General features: G+C 37.5%; 2 protein-coding genes across 2 annotated transcripts; both read left to right on the top strand.

Moving 5' to 3' along the window:
* Positions 1–628: 628 nt before the first annotated feature.
* Positions 629–9,789, top strand: lad1 (ladinin). The gene is given in 14 exon segments (XM_056733377.1): positions 629–758; positions 1,499–1,630; positions 1,994–2,297; positions 4,199–4,266; positions 4,387–4,514; positions 4,517–4,560; positions 5,555–5,641; positions 5,918–5,961; positions 6,786–6,828; positions 6,935–6,978; positions 7,073–7,139; positions 7,597–7,716; positions 7,800–7,886; positions 8,818–9,789. Coding segments are annotated over 14 exon segments (1,278 nt in total). The 5' UTR covers positions 629–720; the 3' UTR covers positions 8,890–9,789.
* Positions 9,790–10,122: 333 nt separating this feature from the next.
* Positions 10,123–26,062, top strand: tnnt2a (troponin T type 2a (cardiac)). Its single transcript, XM_056732613.1, has 15 exons — positions 10,123–10,272; positions 10,808–10,846; positions 11,084–11,094; positions 11,751–11,804; positions 13,232–13,282; positions 13,871–13,900; positions 14,217–14,238; positions 14,327–14,390; positions 19,239–19,355; positions 19,584–19,661; positions 19,745–19,852; positions 20,273–20,382; positions 22,591–22,681; positions 23,053–23,093; positions 25,866–26,062. The coding sequence occupies exons 2-15, from the start codon at positions 10,815–10,817 to the stop codon at positions 25,897–25,899; spliced, it is 843 nt and encodes a 280-aa protein (XP_056588591.1). The 5' UTR covers positions 10,123–10,272; positions 10,808–10,814; the 3' UTR covers positions 25,900–26,062.
* Positions 26,063–26,470: the final 408 nt, after the last annotated feature.

Genomic DNA, 26,470 nt, shown 5'->3' with positions numbered 1-26,470 from the left:
CAGGCCTGAAGTTCACCTAATCCGTGTTTGGTTATAATTCATTTTTGAATTTATTTCTTATTATTTATTTCTTTAATTTATTCATTTTAATTAAAATTTCATTGCAAACAAATTGTATTGAATTAATACATTTAAACTGCTCTACATTATTAATTCTTGGCAGAGGTCTACCGGAAATTAAGTTTGGGCCACACGTTTATTTATGTTGTTGTTGATGAAACGGTCTATAAGGCTAAGGTTTTATTCAGCTAATGAACAAAACGAGCTAAAGCAAAAGTGAAAAAAGAAAACTGAAGATGGATTTTTATCAAACCTTTTTTTTATAAATCTAGCTTGTTGTTTTAAAAAATGCTTCTAATTATGGTTGTGGTAAAAGGAAATCGCTGAAATATGTGTGTTCAGTTTATTTCATGATTTTTGAATTGATATGCAGCGCAGACCGATCCGCTCGTGTCATCAAAATATCGCGAGAACAATTAAACAGCAGTACGTCAGACACGCTGTCGCGGTGCTGTGATGTAATTTGCAGTTTAATCTGCGCAGCGCCGCTTGCTGTTGAGCACACCTGCTTTACGCTCGGCAGGAGGCGATGATTGTGATGGTCATGTGACGTGATTCTTGTCAAGGTGCGGGGTAAAGGTAGACACAGCGACAGACAGGATCAAATACATTCACACACCTGTCTCTCCGGTAGTCATTGTGATTAAAGAAGCAAGAATAATGTCCATTAGCCGGAAAAACTGGTCTGCTTTATCTACGTAAGTACATTTAAATGTATTAATTCGTTATGTATTGATTTTGGTTAATGTTTGAAGATCTGAGCGCGAGTCTGTTATTTTCATTCTTGGCATTATATCATATGGAGATATTCGTGCCAGTTTAAAATTGCAATTGCATTTTCTTTCTCATTATTTAAAGCAAAAAAGCACAGATTATGTTTTTTAATGAATAAACAAACAACTCTTTAACTTTAAGTTAAATAATTGTTTTCCTTTGAAATACAGAAGCAATAAGAGAGTGCATAATCTTAATCTTCTAAAATAAAATAGGCTACCTGACTAAAATAAAAACCGAAAGTAAGTGCGATACTGGACATACAGAGATTAAAGTTGTGATATCACGTGCACTCACATGGAAAGAAATGTCACACTTACAAATTTAAGGCACAGAGTATCCTTCAACCAAAACCAGCTTGAAAAACCAGTTATTACACAATGAAACACTGTTTTCATATGGTGAAATACAATAGTCCACCTCTGGGATATGTCATCGAGACCCTTGATAATAATACATCTTCTCATTCTTTTGTATTTTAGTTGTGTTGTTGTTAAACTCAGTTCATCCTTCTGTCATACATCTATTAGATCAAATGATTGTCAATACAGATTAATGGGATGCTGAAATGGTTAAAGCCGACATGCTGTATTTTATGTAGTTCTAGCTGATGTTATCAACATGGTTTGTATACATTTGAGGTGTGTATGTGTTTGATCTACAGGCTGACCCGACAGTGGACTGTGGAGGATGAGGAAGAAGTGGAAAGAGAGAAGCGGAGGAGGGAAAGGGGCTTCAGCACCACTGTCGACTCGGATGAGAGTCCCGACAAAGAGACAGAACCACACACCAGTAGGTATGAAATGAACTGGAGAAAGATAAAAAAGAGAAGTACATGCTTTCTGTTAACTGAGGAGTTGTATTGGGCTCTAGATTGATAAGACTCAGCGATATGTTGAATTGAATGCAAACTTCATTTGAAATATTTGCATGACACAATTGAACTTTCACAACACACGGGTAGGAGCTTCTGAGACTTTCAGATAAGCGTTTATGGTACTATAAAGATATGAATATTATCATATCAATAGTTAACACAGTTTACTTTTGCTTTTGCATGCTTGAACGTTGGCACTTCAGTTGTCACTCAAATGTAAAATCTGCAACCAATGATTTACGTTACATCACATAAACACATTTTGTAATCTAACGTCTCCAGTGTTAGCGGATCAGCTGATGCTGGTGAATCCACTGAGGAATCAGGAGGAGGTCTGGACCAGCTGCAGATGGACTTTGTGGAGATGTTGCGGGTCCGTGACGAGCGGCGGAGGAAGAGGCAGGTGGAGACTTTAATGAAGAACAAAGAGGGAGAAGGTGGGACAATGGAGGACAGCTTAGATGGGGAGACCCATGTGGAGGGGAAGGGAGAGAAACGGGACGAGGAGCACAGAGAGAAGGTTCAGCGTTGCGTAGAGGCTCTCATGTCACCAGAAGACTCTGTTAACTCAGAGAAGAACGAGAAGGTAGGAAAACACGGGTTCTTTAGGAAAATTCTTCTGTTTTATTAAAACAATATCATTGTTAGTAGTATTGTATTAATATATGTGGCTTACTGTGAAGTTCCTGCCATTTATTGGCTCGTCATAAACTAATCTAAACTAATCTAAATCTTTTTGGCACAGTTTACAGAAACATGTGCCATGTCATAAGTATTTTAGGAGACGGCTGAACTGTATAAATCTCATTTGTACGTTATAGAAGAAAAAAATCTATATACAAAATCTGGAGATGCACTGATACTTAATTTCTCCATTGATTCAAATGATTATTTCTTATTGCACGGCTCGTTGGAATGCATGATTCTGATTGGCCTTCCGATACATTTGCAGGTTTGTTATTCCCAGATAACAACCTCTCAAACCTAATAACACACTGTAACCTGGATGCAGCAAATCATTTTGACAGTTTTTTTGTGACAAATTTAATAGAAAAATGTCTTTTAATAACATATATGACATTAAATTTACAAATGGTTAAACAAATGGCCTGTTCGTGACATTTGAACGTCGTCTCCTACCGTAAAGCCGAAAGTAAATGGCTTTTCCTTGCAGAATGTCTACATTTGGTATGGTCTCGCTGGCTGGTCTCGAGAAATAAATCCCTTGATGGCTTATTTTTGCAATAATAACCAGCTGCCTGGACAATATCCCTTACAATTCATACAGTATAATGACTATTAATATTCAACATTAAAACTATTGATGTTTCTTAACATTTTTTATATACAGAGCACAAATTCATTGCATTTTGCTGTTCTCTTTTGATTGACAGGACATTTGGCACTGATCATCGACGATTAACTAGCCGATAGTGTGAAAAATAGCTTTTATCGACCGATACCGATTATTACTTGATAAATGGGTGCATCTCTAAATCACAACCTTGCACAACAGTTAATTATCCCACGCAATCACATTGGCAGAACAAATTTTGTGTATTTTTCCTCAAATATGTGCAGTGTGCAGTCAGTGTCCATCAAAGCCGTGCAAATGACATCACCTATTAGTTTGAACCGGCCAGTAATATTCAAATAAGATACAATTTTCCTTAAAGTTAATGGTTGTACATTTGTTAGCGTTTCTTATTACATTCGAGAACAGTGAACTACATTGTTGGTCTTCACCCTATTAATCTGCTCGTCTGTGAATCAACACATTCACACAGTATTAATCTGACAGGTTTGTCATGTGACCAGGGGTCAGAGGTCAGTACACCACCTGCAGAGTGTGTATTTAATCATCAACAGGATTAACAGAAAGATCTGCAGGAGGTCTAGTTTATCTTACACACACCTAAGGGCAAAAACACGAGAGGGCATGAAGTCATTTGACCCACTTCTGAAGTGTGTCGTCATTTCTGCGACAGGTTTTAAACAAATGTGAATTCTCTAGAAGAAGGGCTGCAGCGGTATAGAGGACAAGAAATGAATAAGATTTATTTATTACCTTTGACATGGAAACTCAAAAATGCTTATAGAAACCTTGAGGTTAGTAAATGATGACCTTTTATTTTTAGGTGTCCTGTCCCAATCCCGAAAAATCAGATTTTATGCCTAAAGGTAAAATACCAGGAATTATGAATGTTTACGTCATTTAGATATTTCATCAGGCACATGACTCCAAATAACAATAACTACAATCATTTAATTATTTGTTTGTATTGGAAAAAATTGACCCACAAATATTGAATTCAGTTCCAATGAGCATTGTTTCAAAGAAGTTTTAGAGAAAACGCCAAATGGTCAAAATGTGACTATAAGTAATTCATGTGATGTTTGTTCTGCAGTTATCTTTTCTTAGACCAAAAACGTGCTCTATGACACAATGCGTATTTGTTTTTCACAAATGTCTTACTGTTTTTGCAGTCAGAAAATACAAGCAACCAAAATTCAACATCAGTGACTCCCACAAAATCGTCCCGCAAGTTTGTGAGGTGTACATTTACTATAATAAATACAAATATTACAAAAGCTTAATTTAGTTTAAAATGTTGATGTGTATTATGGTGCAGTAATAATACTTTAACCCTGTTTATATTTTTTTCTTTGATTAGCTCTCTCTCCATCTCCTTTGATAAGAGTCCCTCATCACCCCCGGCGACGAGCAGAGTGGTTTCTCCTCTCAGCCCCAAGTCTCCGCCCTCTCAGCATCCAGAGGGGTCACCGTATAGCCCATACAGTCCACTCACTCAGACACCCTGAGCCCAACACTAAATGGAAACACAGAGGTGAGACATCCACGTTCTTCCACAAGATTTCAGAAGTCGTGCTGTTTTGATTTTAGTGTTGTTTCATTACAAAACAGTAGTGCCACGGTACAGTACTTTGATATATGTGATCCTGGACAACAAAACCAGTCTTATGGGTCAATGTTTCGAAATTGAGATTTTACGTAATCTGAAAGCTGAATAAATAAGATTTCATTGATGTATGAGTTGAACTAAGTACTACGGTTAAATACTTAAATAAAAAACGTTTTTGTTATTGCTTATTGTTATACATTTTGATACGTGAAGCAGATCATTTTACAGTCTTAGAACCATGTTATTGATTTACCACCAAGAACACCATTGCTTCCTCTTTGAAGGAGATCAGTTGAACTGTGAACCTTTTCTTACACATGATAAGCTTTCCCGCTAATGCGAACACAGACAAAGCACACAGATTGACATGCATGAGTTTGCAGAGGTGTAGCTCTGTTTTTAGTATCTGACTTACTGCTCATTGACTGTTGTTTCAATGATGCCTTTGCAGTGACAATAACATATTCTTTCTTATTAGAATACTTGACCCTAAAGCCTGAATGTGACATTACAGAAGTGTGTGTTTTTATTTTTAGATCTCATCTGGCACAAGATGCATTCATGAGGTCTTTTTGCACCTGTTGCAGTGTGCATAGATGTTTACATCCATGTACTTTAGAACATTGATACTAGGACTCCCTCTAGGGGAACAGTGGAGACATGACCTGAATGGGAACAATGTCCAAAGCAAAAAAAAGTGGTTGTAACCAAACACAATGGACACCTCGACTTCCATTGTATAAACAGGAAGCAACTGAGACATTTCTCAAAATATCTTCTTTTGTGTTCCATTGAAGGTGCAGTCAAATACACTGTTTTTTAGTGACATTAGGGTTATTAAATGATGACGGAAGTTGTATTTTTATATAGCCATACATTCACATCGTCTTACTATTTCTCTTGTTTCATATATGCACAGGGACATGAAAATGGCACAGCAAGCAATTTCGAACCAGCCACAAAACCCGCGTTTACACGGCAGAGCTCCAGAACCATCTCATTTAGGGTAAGCAAGCGCCCTTTTCTCTATGTAAATAATTCTGCACATTTTTCCGTCATACATACTTTCAAGAATCAACATATTCCTAGATAAAGCATCAAAGTTTGCATTTCTTGGACAGTAAAGCAAGCCTTTACAGTCACATTTGCCTATGCCAATAACATTAGACTTGCTTTTCATTTTTTATCTACTGTGCCGTGTTCAAATAGTTGGCTAAATATTTGAATAAGTCAACACATACACAGCTCATACAACTGCTCTGTACTTTATTATATGTTTCAGATGATGAAGAAGAAGGAGGAGGACAGGATGCCGCTACAGAGAAGGTAAAATTTATGCACAATACAATTCTTTTCAAGTAAACAAGTTTTATTCAGATTCAGAGTAGAGAACAGAATTGCACAATACTGTTGTTTGGTTGTGTGCGCTCACTGAAGTTGTTACGGTATTTCTGAAATAAATATTGTAGTTTTGCTTTTTATGTATTTGCAATTGTACATGCAAGAACTGACCAATGAAAATATATAATATCGTATCATATCATATTGACGGATATTTGCACTATTTTATTTTGTTTGTGTTTTATTTTGTTAAACATCTGTTGAGTGTTTCTTTCACTAAAGGCGCTTTCATGTTACATTGGAACTGCCTTTATAACTTTTCCCCATCCTTCATCATAGATTTTATCTTACGTATATAAACTATTTCAGTTTTTTACGAAATGTTAAGTAAAATGTATATCTCCTGGGGGACATTGTTTATCTAAAATGTTTTATTCTTAGATATAAATATTATTTTTCTTTCTTCACAATATTAAAATTGTCAAAAATAAACACAATAGAATATATGAAGAGTTTGGTTCCAATCATGTTTTTTATCATGTTATCATGTTTTTATGTGTGTTCTATTGTGTAAGTTAGCTGTATTTTTTGTTATTATTGCTTAACTCAAAACAAACCAACTGCCGTTTAATTGATATTATTGGAATGCTCAGTAAAAAACATGATTTTTGACTTTTGAGTTATCTTATTTTGACACAAGAAATTATATAATAGGACTATAATAGATAATAAATACATCATAAAGTCTAAAAGCTGCATCATGGTTGACAAGAATGCTTTTTAAATCTGAATTCCAATTTCATCAACAGTGCAAGTGTGCGGATTGCAACGAAAACATTTAAATCCAATGAGGTAAGGACATATTTACTATAAATCTAGTCTATACTGTTGTATAAACACATCAGAAGTTTTTTTTAGTCTCCACATCAGCTTAAGTTATCTTTTGATAAACCAACAGAGTCCTGACCAAGAGGATGAACAGAAGTCCCCATTTCAGAGAAAGTAAGTCACACAGTTTTATACTGAGTGTTCAGCATTTCAGTATGAACGTTAAATAGGAAGATTCAATTCTACTTTTCCTCTGCTGTCCCATCAGCTCACGACAAAGAATATCATCCCGCTCCATTCAGGAGAAAATGGAAAGACTTGCTCATGCGTCACAGGTCTGCTTCTCTTCTAGTACTCCTAGTCGGTGGTTTAACACTGTAAAAATGTTGCAGCAGTTTTGAGAGTAAATGACTGTAGATTTGATTGCTATTTAATATCTTCCTATTAGTACTGTTTTTAATAAGAGTAAAACTTTACTTTAACTTTTGATATTCAAAATGACAAAGAAGAAACTGGTATCATTACTTGCATTAAACTGCAAAAAATGACATTCTTCTTAAGCATATTTATCAGTAAAAATATTTAAAACGTAATGAATTATGTAACATTTACATAACAAGATAAGTAACCTAAGATATTTAGTCTTGTTTCATGAACGAAAATATACGAACTACGTAAGTTTATGTTTAAAACAAAATTGTAAATTAAATCTACACTAAGTTACTGGCAAACCTGCTGCAAAACTACAGCAAAGTTTTACAGTGTAGGTAATAAGATCAATCCATATTGCAGAAATGGGAGATGGCCAAATCTCCAACGCTTCCCAAGACTGGGTGTTTAGCAGACGAGGTGTCACGGAAAAGGGAGCTGTTTGAAAAAGAAGAAGAGAAGAGCCACATCTTCTCCACACAGGTGATGGCCATTATTAGAGGCAGAGTTCTGACTGAATGGAACTTTTGGTTGTTTATTTACTTTTATGCATGATTCCCTTTCAGGAGTTCCGCAATTTTTCTTCTGGAATTTCTGGTCGAATTAATCAATGGGTTCAGAATAAAAAATTTACCTTGTCACATAGTCCTTCGGTAAGTTCTGCGATTTGTATGCAGCTTTCAATAATAAAATCTGGTGAGGAACATCACAACGTGGAAGATATATGAATATGGTTTTGAGTCAGCCATAAAGAATCTTAACTCCCCCAAAACTAAAAATCCTGACATCATTTATTCACACTTTAAAACCTGAATATGACTCTAATATTTTAAGAAATGTCAGGATTTTAGTAGCTGAATCTCTTGGTGCTGTTTTTCAGCAGGTTTTGGCTAGGTGGCAGTATTTCACTTTACAGTGGGCCCATCTTTGTTAGTCATCATACAAATATTTGTCCTGCATTTCATGAATGTGGATTCATTTGCACCATGGAGGTTCCTCCGAAATCTATCAGTAAAGTTTACGAGCCAAACTGTCATCATATCCTCAAACGACCTGTTCAAAATTTCCATAGTTTCCTTGTGTCCTGAAATGACCCTGTTCAATATTTCCACAGAGGACAATGCATATAAAGGACTACAAATTACAATGTTGTAGTACAGGACAGTAACACGATTGATTCTTGCATGCTCTGTTGCTTTGATGTTTGGTTAGATAAAAGGTTAACAGAGTGCACACAGAGGAAAATAAATGCAATGAAACACACGTAGAAAGCTTCTAAATACAAATTACTATCTTTCGAAAATTTCATTTATTACTTTTCAGTTTCATTTATAGTACAGCGTCAAGAAAAAAACGATTAAAACAAATAATGCTATGATGAATAAATACCTAACAAATTTATACAAATTAATACTTTATTATATCTTTATTAAATGTTGTCATGTTTGTATACTAAATGTCTCTTCTAAATTACACGGTAGAGGAAAATGAGTTTAAATAACAGTTCTGTCCTGTACTGTGCCGTTTTCTCGTTTTCTGATAATTAACCGTTGACGGATGTTGAATTGTTTTACTCATGTTTAGGATCTGAGGCACGTGAACATCTCAAGCAAGAAGAGCTTGTTTGAAAAAGGAGCAGAACAGGAGCAGAAGTGAAAGTCAAAGCTCAAACAATCCTTTCTCTCAGCAGATTCAGATAAAGGAACGTCTCCAAAATATTTAAATTTTCTTGCTTTCATTGCCTATTTTTTGCACTTTTTAAAACAAACTGATTTACATTCGATGCGTATGTTATTGCTTCATATGTGCACTGATCGAACCACTGATAAAAGTGTCTAGACAAGACTATTAATACTGCTTTTTAAAATGCTCTCTATCCTCACATAAAATTGAAAGAATACTGCCCTTGTTGTGTGGTTCCCAGTCCAGCTTCTTCCTTTTAACCCCTGTGTGGTCTTCAGGCCTGGGGGACCTGTATTCAATGTTTACTAAAATGTTTTTCAGCCTTAGCCGTTTATTTATTTAAATATATTTATTCAAAATAATTGTTTTTCACCCATATCATACATTTTTCTTTTACATTACCTCACATTAAAAAAATCATAACTGAGATTTAACAGATTGTAGATTTTAAACATTAGGCACGCTTGGGATTTTGCTTACAATTGGGTGAAGTAAACCTCTGTAAAGCATTTATTTTAAATAGATGTATTGATCATAAAGACCATACAAGGGTTAACATATAAAGTTATTGGGAGACACCTCTGACCTGTGCCATAACTCATAGTAGAAGGTACGAACGCTATTATTTTCACAAACCTGCTTGATAGTGATGCCTAATATTTAACCAAGCTGGGAAACCAGGGCGTAAAACCACAAATAAAAAGTCACAATCCAGAACTGAATGGATGTGTCTCATCAGGCCTTTTCTTACTGGCTCAAACCAAAGCTTTTGTTTTTCTTTTTATATCTTTAGAAGCACTTTTGACGTGTCAAGTAATAATTGCTTATAGCCTGGAAGGTTTACCGCTCGGATGAATAAATCTTTTTATACCAGTGGTTGTGATGTGTTATGTTTTTTGTAAAAAATTAATTTGAATGTGTAAATGTTATAGTGCTCAAAATAATTTTACTGGAACATGATTTAATTAGATTTTTAATAGAAATCTTCTCAGACTATTGGCATGAGAACAGATATGCAGTCTTTATCGTGGCGTCACACAGTGAGTCAGACAGTTCAGACACTAAACAGCTCCATGTGTTATCAGTGGGCACCTCTGAGAGTTGTGTCGATATGCACATTTGCTATCTTCATTCTCTCTTCCATAACAATGGCAACGACCTTATAGGGAGCGATGGCAAGACTGTTCAGCCCTATCTCTCAGGGTAAAAATAAACACAATGAGTGAGAAGAACTTGCTGCATGAGCCCCTGAAGACCCCCAGCTTTAAAGAACAAATCAACAAGAGGTGGTCCAGAGTTTGACTCCTGGACATCTCGACAGCTTTGCTTTAACTGCAGATCCCTGCTATACATCAGGTAAGAATGCATGCGCTGTGTGTTGTTCTGCAGTACAAAACAACTTTTATTATGACAAATACTAATACAATATTTACATTTAAATTAGATTTATGTTTTTATATTTAGAACAAAAATGTTGACTATTATTAAACACTTGTTTTATTTTATTTAACAGATTGTGTCCTACTTTCAACACTGTAGTTTTGTTGACCAAAGAATGTTTTCAGTTATGTAAAATGTAAACTAAACACATTTGTCTAAATGTTAACGCAGTCAGATCTTCTTGCTTTGACTAAAGTACACACACCGAGCTCTCTGGAAACTTGTCAAATCCTGCTGGGAAAACTTGGAACAATTTGCATAATCGCAGAGAATCTGTGCCAGCTCAAATGTTGCTGTCATTCAAAAGATGAAACTCGTGTTAATAATGTTCAACTTTTTCCTAAAATCATTATTCTGATCGTTTGCAATGAAAACTCAGAAAATGCAAAAGAAGCAGAGTCACTTTTCAATCCAAATGCATAATAAAACTGGATTTTATTCTTTTGTACAGAGTCAAAATGTCAGACAACGAAGACGTTGAAGAGTACGAGTAAGTGTAACATTCAGTACGCAAATGCAGTAACTTCCATCCATCAGTGAGAAAAAAAATTATACTACACTTTCTAACCTTGCATACACTTAATTTTCTTATTTTGATTATTTATTTTAGTAATACTATCCCAAGTATCACATAAGTGTATTTGCATTTAATATGAAAAGTCAAGAAATGTTGAGAAAGTGATTCAGCAACTGAATAACAGCATCATTTTGTATTATTGTTTCGCAGGGAGCAGGAAGGTGAGCACCTGTTTTATCATATTGCTTTTAACATACATCATAAAAGTATTGCACTTACAGGCAGCTATAATGTATCAAAAGACATGTAACATGTGACTATATGCTGTTGACTACTGTGTTTGGCAGCATGTAAAAGCAGCATGATTGTAAAAGTCAAATTGTGTGTCACGACATGGATCTATTAATCATAATGCTGAAGGAGTGCAATAAAACTTTTACCACATATCGCAATTCAAGCCGATCAGCTTTATTCATTAAACCTCAAACATCATCAGAGTTAAAAATGTAATGACACACTTTCAGTGTTCTGAGTGTGGATACAATAAACAGATAACCACCATACAGATTTTTGAGCTTGTCTGTCCACTTTGTTATTCATCTTTTAACACATGCTTGGTTTCTATACATCACACTTAAAAATGACGTTCGTCGAGTTAGTAGAGCAGAACGTTCTGAAGGCTGTCATCAGTAATCCATCATTGTTCACCTGTTTTCTGTTGCACTTACAGCACTCCAGTGCTACAGTCTAGAATACAGTAGTAACTTTTATAGCTCCATGCTTTTTTGTGATTAGTGTTCTCTTCATCTGTTGTTTGTCAAGGCTGTTTGTTTGTTTGTTTGTTTTGTTGTTTACTAATCTGCATGGTATGACTTAGAGGTGCAAGAGGAGGAGCAGGAGGAGGAGCAAGAGGAGGTGCAGCATGATGAAGGTATCTTAAATGATGCTTATCTTTCTATAAAGTACAGTACATCATAATATAGCCTGGCACAGTAAAGTATATAGTAAATATACAGTATGAACATATATGACACAGACCAAGCAATATTCATACAATATAGTCTATACTGTACTAGAGTATACTATGCTGTACTGTTTTATACACTACGCATAACACTATATTATCCAACACTACACTACAGTGTTGAATAATATACTTTACTTTACTATAATGTACTACCATCTGCCATATTCTATTGTACTGTACTATTCTTTACTGTACTGTACTTCACTGCATTACACAATACACTATCCTATGCAGCACTATAATACATTGTTGAATAATATACTGTAATTTACTATATTGTACTACCATGTGCCATTTTGTATTGTACTGTACTATATACAATTTACTTTATACTATGTACAATATACTTCAATATTCTATGCAACACAATACTACAGTGTTGAATAATATACTGTAATTTACTATACTGTACTACCATTAGCCACATTCTATTGTACTGTAGTGTATTGTACTTCATACAACATACTACACTATACTATGCAATGTAACCCAATACTGAACTGTATTATGCTATTCTATACTATCCATCTTGATTCTTGACATTTGACAACTTGCAGTACTTTTATAACTATACCATATTATACTGCACTGCACCATATAATACACTACACTACACCATAACACACACCACATCAAACGGCGCTATACTGTGATATGCTATACTTTATATTTCTATTCTGTACTATACTGCACTATGGTATGGTGTACTATACGATACGACACAGCACTATACTTCTCCATACTATCCATCTTGATTCTTTACTTGACAGCTTGTATTACATCTAAAATAAAACTGTATTAAATAAAAAATTAAAAGATCGGAATTCAAAAAATAAGTGTATACCTAATTTTGACTAGTAGTGTACTTACTATTAAATACCTTACTAGATCAATATATTGATACTCATTTAGTATACATCTAAATATCATGTTATTTCTTGTGTGACCACAGCTATACCACCATATCATTTTTTGTAAGGGGTGTATCATGGCGTCTTCAGACATGCCCACGGATTAACTGGCACCAGTTGTGAGACCATAAAGAAGTGTAATTGTGTTGTGTAATCATTTGAAAGATCTGAGGCATGCTTTAATCTAGAAAGGCTGCCATCAGTACCCATCATGCCCAGGCTGGTACAGCCTACAGCTTTTGTGCATTTTGGGAACTCATCTTTCATCATCTGAGTTTGGTTTTCATACTCTCAGTATAATTTAAATTTGACAGAATGGCTAAACTCAAAGGGACTTTATGTAATTTTATACCCAATGCAACAAAACATCCAGACTTGACAATACGCTGTAACCCATCCTGCATTTTTCTCCATATTCAGAGGCTCCAACAGAGGATGTAGAGGCGGAAGAAGAGAGCACACAGGAACAGGGTGAGTACTGTACCAAGATCGGACATCCACTTATTCACCTGCACATTTCCAAAGAATTTTAAATAGGAAAGACTGGGGGAAAGCTGTCACACATTTTTCTTATTTTTGTCAGAGTGAGCCATATACACTCATTCACACATAAATGGCGTATGATATCACAATAGAATAAATACATACAATAAATAAATACATTTTGTAAATTAACTAACATTTCCTCATCATACTTTTATTTAAAATGTATTATAGGCGAATAATTAACATTTTTATGCTCAACAACAATTAAGAGAAATTATGGAACAGCAAAAAAGAAACACTATAAAAATGATAAATGTTATAAATATACAAAAAAATGTATTTACATTTTTTATGTTAAGATAATGATAATTCATGTACACTACTATACATGTTACACAAAACAGTTGAAATTATTCCATATTTTGTGTAAAGAGATGAATGGTTCTCCATCATTATTTTGTTATCATAATTTTTTTTCAGTCTCACACTTCTCTGAAGTATTATCAGTACTGATTCAACACCATTCTCTTCTTTCTTTCTTTCTTTCTTTTTTTCTCTCGTTCTTTTTTACAGAGGGTGAAGAGGAGACTGAAGATGGAGGAGGTAAGACATTTCAGCTTGTAGAAAGTGTGTTTCGCACACATGTACACACACATTCTTTCTGAATAATTATTTTAAAACAGTACATTTAAAATCCCATTGAGATAATGAGTTCAGTACATGAAATAACTGAAGTAAGCCAGGTCGCATAATACAGTATTTCAGAGATTTGCATTGTTGTCTGGTTCAATCGGTCCATCATCCGTAACAGACTTCTGTTCTGTAAAAGTGACAACAAAAGAATAAAAATGCAAATTGCAATTTTATTAATTTCGTATCATGTTGGTTAACTTTTTGTTTGTTTTGTTTGATTCTTTAGAGACTAAGCCAAAATTCCTAAAGTAAGTTCAGTTTGTCTTGTTTCTAAAGATCAGTATACAGAAAACAAGACGTTTCAGAACTATAAATGTACATCATTTTATTTTTCAGACCTTTTATGATGCCAAACTTGGTGCCCCCAAAGATTCCAGATGGAGAAAAGGTTGATTTTGATGTGAGTAAATCATAGATGATAATAAGCAGTTTCATAAAAAAAAACATATTTTAATGTGGTAATCTATTAATTTTTTCTACAATTGCTTTTACAATATTTCCAGTACTTTTATTTATTTTTCTAAACTCTTAACACAGTTATCACAACATCTGGCTGTGTAGGCAATACAATTAACACGATGAAAAGCAAATTGAAGTTATGCAAATACATAAATCACAAATGTAGTCTATTACTCTTCTACGTCATGTAATGTGAAGTGAGGGACGGGACAGATGAACCTTTTGTGAGGGACCCCTTCCTAAAATATATATCCATCTATCATGTGCAATGAAACATTAAAATTGTATTAGATAAACAGTTTATACAGTATATAAATTAGTATAAACACAACCGTCTTGGTTACGTTTGTAACCTCAGTTCCCTGATGGAGGGAACGAGACGTTGTGTCGAGATGACAGATGGGCAGAGGTGGGTAGAGTTGCCCAAAATTGTACTCAAGTAAAAGTACTGTTACTTCAGAATAATTTGACTCAAGTAAAAGTAAAAAGTAGTCATCCAAATAATTACTTGAGTAAGAGTAAAAAAGTGCTTGGTTAAAAAACTACTCAAGTACTGAGTAACTGTTGAGTAACGTCTGATTTATTTTTTAACAAGCATTCAATCAGACAGACACAAATACAGTGTGTGTGTGTGTGTGTGTGTGTGTGAGAGAGAGAGAGAGAGAGAGAGAGAGAGAGAGAGTGTGTGTGTGTGTTTGTGACAAAAAATGCAGAAACAAACAACTTCACAAAAGAATTACTCAGTGATGTCACTATTAAGCTTCAACAGTAGTTGGTTCTCAAGGTTCTTGCTGTGAAGCTGTGATCGTTTTTCAGTGAACAGGAGTCCTTAATGACTGAAAAGTCTAAATTAAATTAAAATAACAATTAATTTGAAAGTTAATTTGCTACATTTCAGATTAATATATTTGTTTTCCTTAAAATTTTATTTAACAGTAACTTCAACACTTTGCAGTTTGAATGATGTCCTGCATAAACAAAATGATGGAAAATGTTTATGTTTCCACTGTTCGATCTTGCCCACGCCTCATACACACACACTCACTCACACACACACACACACAGATATAAGTAAACACTTTGTGACTTTTCGATAGCGCCCACGTCATTCTCTCTCTCTCTCACACAACATACTAAAGCATTGCAATGCAAACGCAGCCCGCTTCAGAGCTAAAGCGGGACTACAGATTAAGTGTCCCTAAAGAACCCACGTATCTAACAGTAGTTCTGCATTATATTAATTAATTTGCACGCGAGTTTTATTTATTTTTATACCGTGTAAGTTATTTTCTGTGTAAGTTAAATGTATGCACCGAACCGTGACGCCCATACCATTTCGGTTCAATGCAAATACATGTACCGTTCCACACATAATATATATAGGAAATGTTTAAAACATATGTTACCTAAAAGACAAACATTCGTCGATCCACAGCAAAAAAAAAAACGATTTTAGAACACAAACCGCTACATGTTTCCTCAAGTTAGATGTTGAGTTTTTGAATGCTTAAATGTCCGTTTGTTTTGGGAGACACAGAAGACACCGCATAATGTAGCTGCTGTTTCGCACTTTTATTAAAGTAAACATGCTTTCAATATGAGGACAGGGGTGTTCCTCCTCGGCTGTGTCTGCATTGCCGATGGTTGATTGTGACATTTTAGTTTTGCTACGACTGTAAACTAACCCGTCCCGCCGAACACCGCTGAGATTGAGTATGGTCACGTGACGAGACTGCGCAACTACGTTTGATTGGTGAAACAAAGTCACATGGTAGAGCCTTTGGCAGAAGTCTCACTCTCTGTCAAAATAAAACAATGACGCGTAGAATTTTAAAGAGGTCAAAAGGAAAGTAACGAGCTTATTGTAGCCTAATGTAGCGGAGTAAGAGTACAGTTTCTTCTTCACAAATCTACTCAAGTAAAAGTAAAAAGTATAGTGATTTAAAACTACTCCTAGAAGTATAATTTTTTCAAAAACTTACTCAAGTAAATGTAACGGAGTAAATGTAACTCGTTACTACCCACCTCTGCAGATGGGGTTCGCCCTTGACAACCAATCAACTGAAATTTGCTACCGGTCTCCGCCCCCGGATGTCCGGTATAAAAGGAAGCCGGCGTGCAGCGTTAATTTACCTCTTGTTCTGAAGAGCCTGAGGGCCTCTCACGACTGCAGCAGAATACGATACGAGTTTGTGGCATAAGGGACACAACATCTTGTTCACTCCATCAGGGAACTGAGGTTACATACGTAACCAAGATGTTCCCTTTCTGTTGGTCTCTCGACGTTGTGTCGAGAACGACAGATGGGGTTGCCTATGGAAAAACGCCACAACGCGGTATCGCGTCACAATCTCTAGCGAAGCGACGATAACAGGCCTGGGCGTGTCAGCTCGATGCTTTCGCGAAACTGTGACCTTCCAGTGTGGTGGTCGAGGGGTTCCAGAGCTTTCTTGGGAAAAGATGGGTACACCCCTGACCGGTAACCTTTCACGGACGGAGGCCTTAGCTCTCTACTGGCGAGAGGCAATCCAGCTCGGGTTTACACCGGGTAAGCGAATCTTCCTTAATTAGGGATGCGCTGCAGATGCCATCTCCTACCTGTGGGTAGGAAAATGATGGATATAGGTATGGTCTCGTCCTTGGAGGAGAACGTATGGAACGTGCGGACGGTGTAGTTAATCGCGAGGTGGAGGTCCACCTGGGGAAGCTCATGGGTTACCAGGAGTGGGAACCATTCTCATGAGGTTACATCAGACGGAACAGCCCCCAGGGGGGGCGGGCGGGACAGACGTCCGGTAGCACTAGGTCTGGTTAGAGCTATCTCTGATCAGGTCATATGGTGTCCCGGCCTAAGGGGGAAGGCTGCTCTTCCCAGCCAACTTCCAGGGGGTGCTTGCTTAGTGATGGATGGAATGCCTATTCTTAACCAGTGTTTGGGTAAAAAGGAAGGTTGTTAACCCCCAGGTTGTTAACCCTTGCGAAGGTGTTTGGGTGTAGCCCAAGCCGCAGCTCTACAGGTGTCTGCTAGAGAGGCGCTTCTGGCCAGTGTCCCGGAGGTGGCTGTGCCCCGTGTGGAGTAAGCCTTCACTGCCAGTGGGCATGGGAGAATCTGAGATCGGAATGCCGTTTTAACAGCATCCACGACCCAGTAAGCCAGCCTCTGCTTGGAGACAGCCTTCCCCTTCTGCTGTCCTCCAACACAGACAAGGAGCTGGTCAGAGCTACTGAAGCTCTGTGTGCGGTACAGGACACAACACGGATGGTGTTGGGTCTTCCTCCCCGATGGGGAGCGCCTGCAAGTTCACCACTTGTTCCCGGAAGGGAGAAGAGGGAACTTTGGGCACGTATCCGGGCCTGGGTCTCATGATAACGTGAGAGTTTGCCAGGGCTGAATTTAAGGCAATCCGGAGACACAGAGAATGCGAGCACCAACAGGAGGGCCATCTTACTCGTCAGGTGAGGAAGATCGGAACCTCCGAGGGGCTCTTGGATCCACGTGAGGGTCCCAAGAGGGTATGGAGCGGAGATGAGGCGGATTCCGCCTCTCTCGCGCCCCTTAGGAACCTGGTGACTAGGTCGTGTTGCCCTAGAAACTTTCCATCCACTGAGTCGTGATGAGTGGCGATAGCGACTACATACACATTCAGTTTGGAGGGGAGATGTTAGTCTCCAGTCCAGTAAGTGGGCCGGGGGTGTCTCTCCTGGACCACTACCGTGGACATTGCCCGACCCTGGGCCCGTGGTGCCACCTTGGTCGCAGGTAGATCGCTGTCAGTGGCAGCATGGAGATCCTGCATTATACCCGGGTCGGTCTTACCCTCGTGGAGTCCTCTCAACGCCTTGGCCCGGCGGACCTGCAGGATGGACAAGGCGTAGAGAAAGGATGCAGCCTGGTCAGCGGCAGCGCAAGCCCTCGTCATCAGTGATGTCAAAGTCCTAGATGCTTTGGACGGTAGGCGTGGCCGATTCCCCCAGGTGGTAGCCGCACCCGGGGGATCTCGACCTAGCCATTGGCTGCCTCACCATCGAGGGAAGTAAGGGAGCCGGAACTGGTTTGACTGGAGCGGACCGTGAGTGGAGCGCTCCAAGTTTTACACAGCTCCTTATGCACCTCCGGGAAAAAAATGGCCCCCGGGGAGGGCGTGCAGGTCGCTGCAGGTAGGGACGATCCGCTGCTCTACATCGTAGATCCGGCAATGTTGAAGAAAAATAATTCATTGAATTTATGTGTTCGTAGTTATGAGCGAAGGCTCTGAAGAACAAAAGGTAAATTAACGCTGCACGCCGGCTTCCTTTTGTACCGGACATCCGGGGGCGGAGACCGGCATGCAAATTTCATTCTGCAAATTTCATTGGCCTTTTCTATAGTAGTCAGAGTTGATTGGTTCTCAAGGGCGAACCCCATCTGTCGTTCACAACAACGTCGAGTGACCGACAGAAAAGTTTTGCCAATAATGTGTTCTAGGTGTGTTGTTGTGTAAAGAGTTTAGAAAACTTGTAAGGTGAACTAAAAGCATTGTCATAGCAATTGTAAAAAACTGTAAAAAAAGTAATGAGGCGTTGGAGCTCATGCTTTCTTGTGAAGATATCTTCTCACTATTCACAACTGATAGAACCTCTCACACCTAAATGCTTAATTTTATAACATGCATTACAAAAGAAAAAAAAAACTGTACACATATTTGGAATTTTTAGTGGCTAAATGATGACACACTAAATGCTGATCACACGTTTTGTCTATTAAACGTGGCAGACCCAATGTCAAAGTTGAAATATTTCCTCCCCTCAGGACATCCACCGTAAACGAATGGAGAAAGACCTGAATGAACTCCAGACACTTATAGAAGTTCACTTTGAAAGCCGAAAGAAGGAAGAAGAGGAACTTATCGGCCTTAAAGACAGGATTGTGAGTAAGCCTCCATACAAATAACCTGCGACATCTCTGTTGGAAAAATAATATTACTGGTTAATGTCACATGACATTGACATTATATATGAAAAATATATATAACATTTAAAAAATTCAGTCTGTCAAGACTTGGATTGTAGTTCAGTCAATCACAAATGTCATTTTTGCAGAAGAAACGTCCACAGATCTCTTGACAAACTATAATGCTTTCAACAAATTCCGCAGGAGAAAAGACGTTCTGAGCGAGCAGAGCAGCAGAGGATCCGCAGCGAGCGTGAGAAGGAACGTCAGAAGCGTGTGGAGGCGAGTGAAGAACTGACATCTAAGAGTGATGAAGGTAAACCGGAATTATAGCAGCTGTCAGCTAAACGTTTCCTGTTTCCCAGGAGGAACGAGCTCGTAAAGAGGATGAAGAAGCCAAAAAGAGAGCGGATGATGATGCTAAGAAAAAGAAAACGCTCACCAGTTTGCACTTCGGTGGCTATATGCAGAAGGTCAGAGTTTGATATAAACGCGGAGATTGTTAACAAAAAAATGAAAAATAAATAACATAAGAAACTGTGTAAAATTATGTTTTTTATAGTGTCCTCAATTTATCTACACTATACAAACTATTATTTTTTACACAAAATGAAAAAATATTTTACCAAAATGTACTGCTATTTTTTACATATTTTCATGTAAGAAAACAAAAATTAAACAACAATTTCAATGTTTCAGAAATTAATAGTATTTTTTAAACCATGAAATTTCTGAAAAAGAATTCAAATTTTCAATAAAATCATAAAAGCAGCTAAATTTTCTTGAAAACGTGACACCCTGGTTGTCGAGAAACTACATATTTTACAGGATTTCTTTACAGTGTGGGGGATACAACCGCATTTCAACATTGTCCCTTTGTAATTGTACTGCAGATAGAACGTAGGTGTGGAAAGAAACAGACTGAGAGAGAGAAGAAAAAGAAGATTCTTAGTGAACGCCGCAAATCTCTGGACGTTGACAATGCCAATGACTCTGCTTTCAGGTCAGTGTCTCAGCTGGGCACAGGGATCCACAAAACAACGCCACATAATAAAATATAGCTTGTATTGCAAAATAAACAAGATCTTTAAAACTTTTGCTACAACATAGCATCAACAATATGGTGCCAGTGTAATAATGCAATAGCTCGAGTAGGAGTCAGGGGCGGTTCTAGGGGGGCCAGAGGGGGCTAGTGCCCCCATGTCTGCACACTTGGCCACCCCTAAATCTGAAATGATATTTCACCAAAACAGAGCAATTTTGAGCTGTTTTCATCTTTTCAAATAAAAAAATTACCGAAAAATAATCATGACAACAAATGTTAGTGTTCCCCCTAAAAGCATAAGTGGTCCCTGCCTGGCCCCCCCAGTTACAGTGGCCTAGAACCGCCACTGGTAGGAGTGCCCTTATATCAGGATGGCTGTGATTAGACCAGAGGCATGAAGTACAGGAGACAATCAAAGCCGCTGATTTAGAGCCCCATCACACGACTACAAGAGCGATGTTGCATTTATACAACAGTTTGATGGCACAAGTGTGTAGATAAATCAGAAACAACATTGGAGTGTCTATAAAACATGGGGAAATGGGGAACTACTTTCTTCTGAATTCCAGCCCAGCATAACAGTTAAACAAAGCTACGTTACTAATTCCAAACCATCACATATTTAAAATTAGCACAGTGCTGCTTCAGTGAAGTTATTAGTGAGAAATAATGAGACACCATGTGCGTGTTCAACTGGGCTCATCAACCATCACACCTTCCAGAAAAGCAAGAAACCTGGGAGTGGTGATCGATGATCAGCTCAACTTCACTGATCAAGTTGCCATCACCGCCCGGTCCTGTAGATTCATCCTCTACAATATCAGGAAAATTAGACCCTTCCTATCAGAGCATGCTACACAAATCCTTGTCCAGGCTCTTGTCCTGGCCAGACTGGACTACTGCAATGCACTACTGGGAGGACTTTCAGCTTGCACAACCAAACCTCTACAGATGATCCAGAATGCTGCGGCAAGAGTTATCTTTAATGAACCAAAGAGAGCACACGTCACTCCTCTACTCATTAAGCTACATTGGCTTCCCGCAGTCGCTCGCATCAAATTCAAGACTCTGCTCCTGGCCTACAAGACCACTACTGGTTCGGCACCACCTTATCTTAAATCGTTAATGCAGACATATGTACCCGCCAGATCCCTACGCTCTGCAAACGAAAGACGTCTTGTGGTGCCATCCCATAAAGGTAAAAAATCTCTCTCGCGCACCTTCTCCGGATCTGTTCCACCTATGTGGAATGATCTGCCCGCTGCTACAAGATCTGCAGATTCTGTAGCCATCTTTAAGAAACGCCTGAAAACACATCTCTTCCGCCAACATCAGACTGATCTGTTCTGACTCTTTTCTTCTCTACTCTTTTCTTCTCTACTCTTAAAAAAAAAATATATATATATATATGAATGAATGATTCCGTATACTGTGTTAGGTTGTATGAGACTAGTCTTCTTTTTGATTGCACTTATGCTTTTGTTGTACTTATGCTGTCCTAATTGCTTCCATTATCGACCCCACTTGTAAGTCGCTTGGATAAAAGTGTCTGCTAAATGACTAAATGTAATGTAAATGTAAATGTGTGAATGAAAGCGAGAGACTGTAAAAAGACACTCACAATCACCTACTGTAACAGCTGTGAATTGCTCTAACAGACACTGCTGAATGTGCGTGTTTTCTTAGTTTCATAAGAATGACTTTATTTAGTGGCGGAGTTAAACAAACAGTGAGGGGTTTACCGAGGTGTAATGATACAAGTGGAATATTGCACGGCTCTCAGCAAATCAGGTTTGAGAACCAGAAAGAAAGAATTGTTGAATAATAAACTATTTAAATAGCAATGTTTAATGAATGACTCTGTTTGTTAATAATTAATTATTCATAGTTAATAATTTTTTGGTTGTCAAATAATACAATGAAGGTGACATTGTGTACAGTAGGCCCAAAGATTGCATTGATACAGACTTTAAAGTTTTCATTAAACAAGTTAGGGGGTGTGGCTAAAGCTGATAAAATGAAATAAATACTATAGTATGTTATTTTTTTTCATGTGGGAGAGCTCATAAAGACACTTACAGACGTTTTTTTCCAGTACCTGGATGAAAAATGAAATAATATTATTTCTTTCTCTCTCTCTCTCTCTCTCTCTCTCTCTATGACCAGGGAAAAAGCTGCAGAGCTGTGGACTTGGATACGAGAACTAGAAGCAGAGAAGTTTGAGTTACAGTATCGGTTTAGCAAACAGAAATATGAGGTAAGAAGAGACCATCCCTTGGTAGATTTAAAATAAACCTACATTTAAAAAATTGATACAATCGAGAAGTCTCATCCTACATTTGTTCTTGTTTATTATCCAATTTCATTATTTTCATTTCAACCTTTTTTGAAACAGGAAGGTTCTTCTTATGTTAAATGTTCTTTATTTTTTATTCAATGGTATCATAGAACCGTTCGAAGCATCTTTTTTTAAGAGTGTACTTGCATGTACATGCAATTTCTTCACTGTCTATTTCTGTAGAAGCAAAATGGAAGTAGGCGTGAATAAGCAACCGTGGTGCCATTGTCCCGTGTTTATTGAATGAAAAGGAGGGTCAGTCAGAAAATGATTCTTAATGTCCTTTACAGATCAACATCCTGAGGAACAGAGTCAGTGACCACCAGAAAACGTAAGTTTGGTGTCACGTTTAGTTTGGTCAATCTCTATTGTTTACTATCTTTAGTATCTAGTGTCTATTTTTATTTGATTTTGCATAAAGAATAATACGTTTAAAATTTTACGCTTTCTTCACTTTGTGCAAAAGTAAGAAGCAAGCATGGTTGCTATTGTTCTTAAGTTATTGGTTGTAATGCATGATTGCACGGCTCTCCCAGGCCTGCTTTGTTTCTTTTTTAAACTCCTTTATTTCCTTGAGGGGATTCTCATTCAAACTGTGACTCATGAAGTTTCTGCCTCCGGCCTGGAACACAGATGCATGAATGTTTGTGAACGCCTATCAAATCCAGTCATCTGGCTGCCGTTAAAGTGGCAGATATACTCTTTGGCAGATAACGAATGTCTCAGCCAAAACTGTTGGACTTGGGGGCAAGGTGGTTGTTTTTTGGAGGCGACATGCTGAACAACAATGTCAGCACTTTACCACGTCCATGTTTCATGTAGATAACCAGTCACCAGAAAAATATACTCTGGTCCAAAACCAAATTAGCTGCCTAGTTAGACGACATTTAAATCATCACATGACACAACGTCTGTTAACAATTTTAAAGCGTCAGCGGCAAATGATGCCTTTGAGGGCAACTCTAAACTACAACTGTAATCACAATGATACAGATATTATAGGCATCATTTTCAAAGGGATTTTTTTCAGCCGCAGAACGATAAAACATCGACAGGCAATCAAAATCCATCAAGTGCTTGCAGATAAACATAAAAAAACAGAGGTGTAAGCAATTTGATTACTATAGAACGCCCCCTCAAAAGCTGTAAACACTGGTCCACATATCGTCACGGGGATTCCTTCCAAAACCTTGAATGTCCACATTTTTCAGGAAATGGAAAAAAAAACACGTTTTAATGATTAAATGCTGTGCTGTCAAAGTTGACACACTTTTGAATTCTTTTCAATGCTTAGATATTTGCAAATCCCAGTGACAAACATAAAGGTTAATAATGATTTATGTCAAAAAATAAAAATCACAAACTATGAAGAGACAACGTTTCAGAAGAACAACAGCGATATATCCAATTATTAAAAATATTTGTTCAACATTTTGATTTGGTTGTATTTTGGTCAAACATTTGTCCAGTGTTAAAACTGGAAGTTTTTCTGGACCAGCATTGTTTACATTTTCTAAAGTGATCCATACTAAGTATGTTTTACATGTGTGACCCTGGACAACAAAACCAGTCTTAAGTAGCACGGGAACATTTTTAGTAATGGCCAAAAATACATTGTAGGGGTAAAAATTACAGATTTTCTTTTTGCCAAAAATCATTAGGATATTAAGTAAAGATCCTGTTCCATGAAGATACTTTATAAATTTCATATATAACATATCATATTTAACATATATAAAATCATACCATGGTTATACTATCCCTGATGTCTATTGATGTCTGCATTTACAGCTACGAGATGTATTTGTTTGATTGTTTGCTCACATCTCGGAGACATCTGCTGTGATATAAACATCTAGATGACATCTGTGAGATGTTTATCATTTAGAGTGCATGTAAAACTGCATTTTCTAAGATGTTTATCAGACATTTCTGCAGTTCTACACGACAGATCTTTAGCAGACGTCTTACAGATGTACCTGTGCTATCTGGGTATGGTTTATTGTGGTAAGACTATTGTGAAGAGATGATCTTCACTGCTGTGAACGGTAGTACTGGCACACATACACATTTACGTATACACACTTCCTGTGTTCTGCCTGGTCGTTCAGCCCTTTGGGAGGCACACTCCACTTGCCATCTGATCAAAAACAGCACCACCAGCAACTAGAATTCACTGTGGCGCGAACCAGCCCTTATCACCAACAAACTGACAGGCTGGTCGACAGATTCAATCAAACACTGAAGAGCATTCTGCGGATGTTTGTCACAGTGCTGAGACAAAGTGCTCAGCCCAGTGCTGAGACTGAGGATAGAGGCATTGTAAAGTTTGTCTTGGAGATGAGAGATCAGCTGTAGGGTTACAGAGAACAAGCAAGAGGAAATCTGCAGCACAAGAAGCTCAGAAAACATGGTATGATCAACTGGCAAGACTGCGGCAGTTACAGCCAGGGCAAAAGTTATTGCTATTATTGCCAACATCGATAAACAAGCTCCTAGCAAAGTGGCAGGGTCCATATACTGTGGTAAGGAAGATGGGGCCGGTAACCTATGAGGTCCACCCAGAAAAGAGAAAGTCACATCAAACGTATCACGTATACCTGTTGAAGGAATGGAAAGAAGAATGTGTATTTTCTGTGCAACTTATTTCTATCATAAAAACATAGGCCTATCATAATAGTTGCTTAATGTCTTTATAAGAAATGCATCATATTGTATTATTTGTCTGATGATGTTCTATTTTCCATGTTTCAACCATCCATAACAATGAGCCTTTTATCATATACTTTTCAGTGTCCCACATAAGAAAACAACTGTCTCACATTAAGAAACTTCTCATTTTCTCAGACCATTGGCACTTAGAGCAGTAATATGTCTATAATTTCTTTCGTGAATGTGTTATGTGCATTTTTTTTTTAATAAGACACATCCAGGGTATTTTAAAATGGTATTGGTTGTGTATGTAATGTTTTAGCTACACATCTCAATATTTCACAAAATCTGAAATGCCGAAAATGTCCCACTTTTTGGGCAATTCACCCTATATATAGTTCAGTAGGATGAAGACTATTTGTGTGACTTCTCATTTTTATTGCTTCGGTAGGTCAAAGAGAACCAAGAGAGGCCTCAGGAAGTGAATATGAAAGCTCTTCGCTAACCCACACTGAGCTCAAGAAGAGAAACATCCAGAAAAGCTGCACACACTTCATACAAAGAGTAATTCATTTTAAACGGATCATTCTCACCTATTAGAAATGTCTGTGAAAAACACAACACAATAAATTATAAAAATGAACAGTACTTTCTAAGGCATTTTTATGTGATGATTTTACTTGTACTGATCAATTATACTCTTTCCATCTCTTTTAACATTATTAGTCATTTACGAGATCTTAATCTGGGATTGTTTGTCTCAGTAATATATCTAGAGTATGTGAGGTGCTTTTAAAGAATCAGTAAAATAGATTTTTGCATGCAAATACACACAGCAAAAAAATATGCGCAGGCAACAGTTTGAAGCACATTGCCAAAATTCCCACAAGTTATCACAAGGGTTCATCTACAGCCTGAAAAGCATACACTAGATATTTTCAAACATACGGTGATCAGTTCATGTCGTTTAGTAAGGGAACAAGCAAAGGTAAGTTAACAGGACATAATAAACCACTTCAAAAGACACTCCATCACTCGTACAGCTTTTTTCAGTTA

Source organism: Triplophysa dalaica, chromosome 20, assembly GCF_015846415.1.
Source record: "Triplophysa dalaica isolate WHDGS20190420 chromosome 20, ASM1584641v1, whole genome shotgun sequence".
Taxonomy (NCBI): Eukaryota; Metazoa; Chordata; class Actinopteri; order Cypriniformes; family Nemacheilidae; genus Triplophysa; species Triplophysa dalaica.
This window is presented reverse-complemented; position numbering and strand designations above follow the sequence as displayed.

What these genes read in the sequence shown, in the direction of transcription:
- tnnt2a (XM_056732613.1), top strand. Translation starts at nt 10,815, where the DNA reads ATGTCAGACAACGAAGACGTTGAAGAGTACGA. An exon ending in ACTAAGCCAAAATTCCTAAA is followed by an intron (nt 14,239 to 14,326) that starts GTAAGTTCAGTT and finishes TTTATTTTTCAG; the next exon opens with ACCTTTTATGATGCCAAACT. An exon ending in GTCAGTGACCACCAGAAAAC is followed by an intron (nt 23,094 to 25,865) that starts GTAAGTTTGGTG and finishes TTGCTTCGGTAG; the next exon opens with GTCAAAGAGAACCAAGAGAG.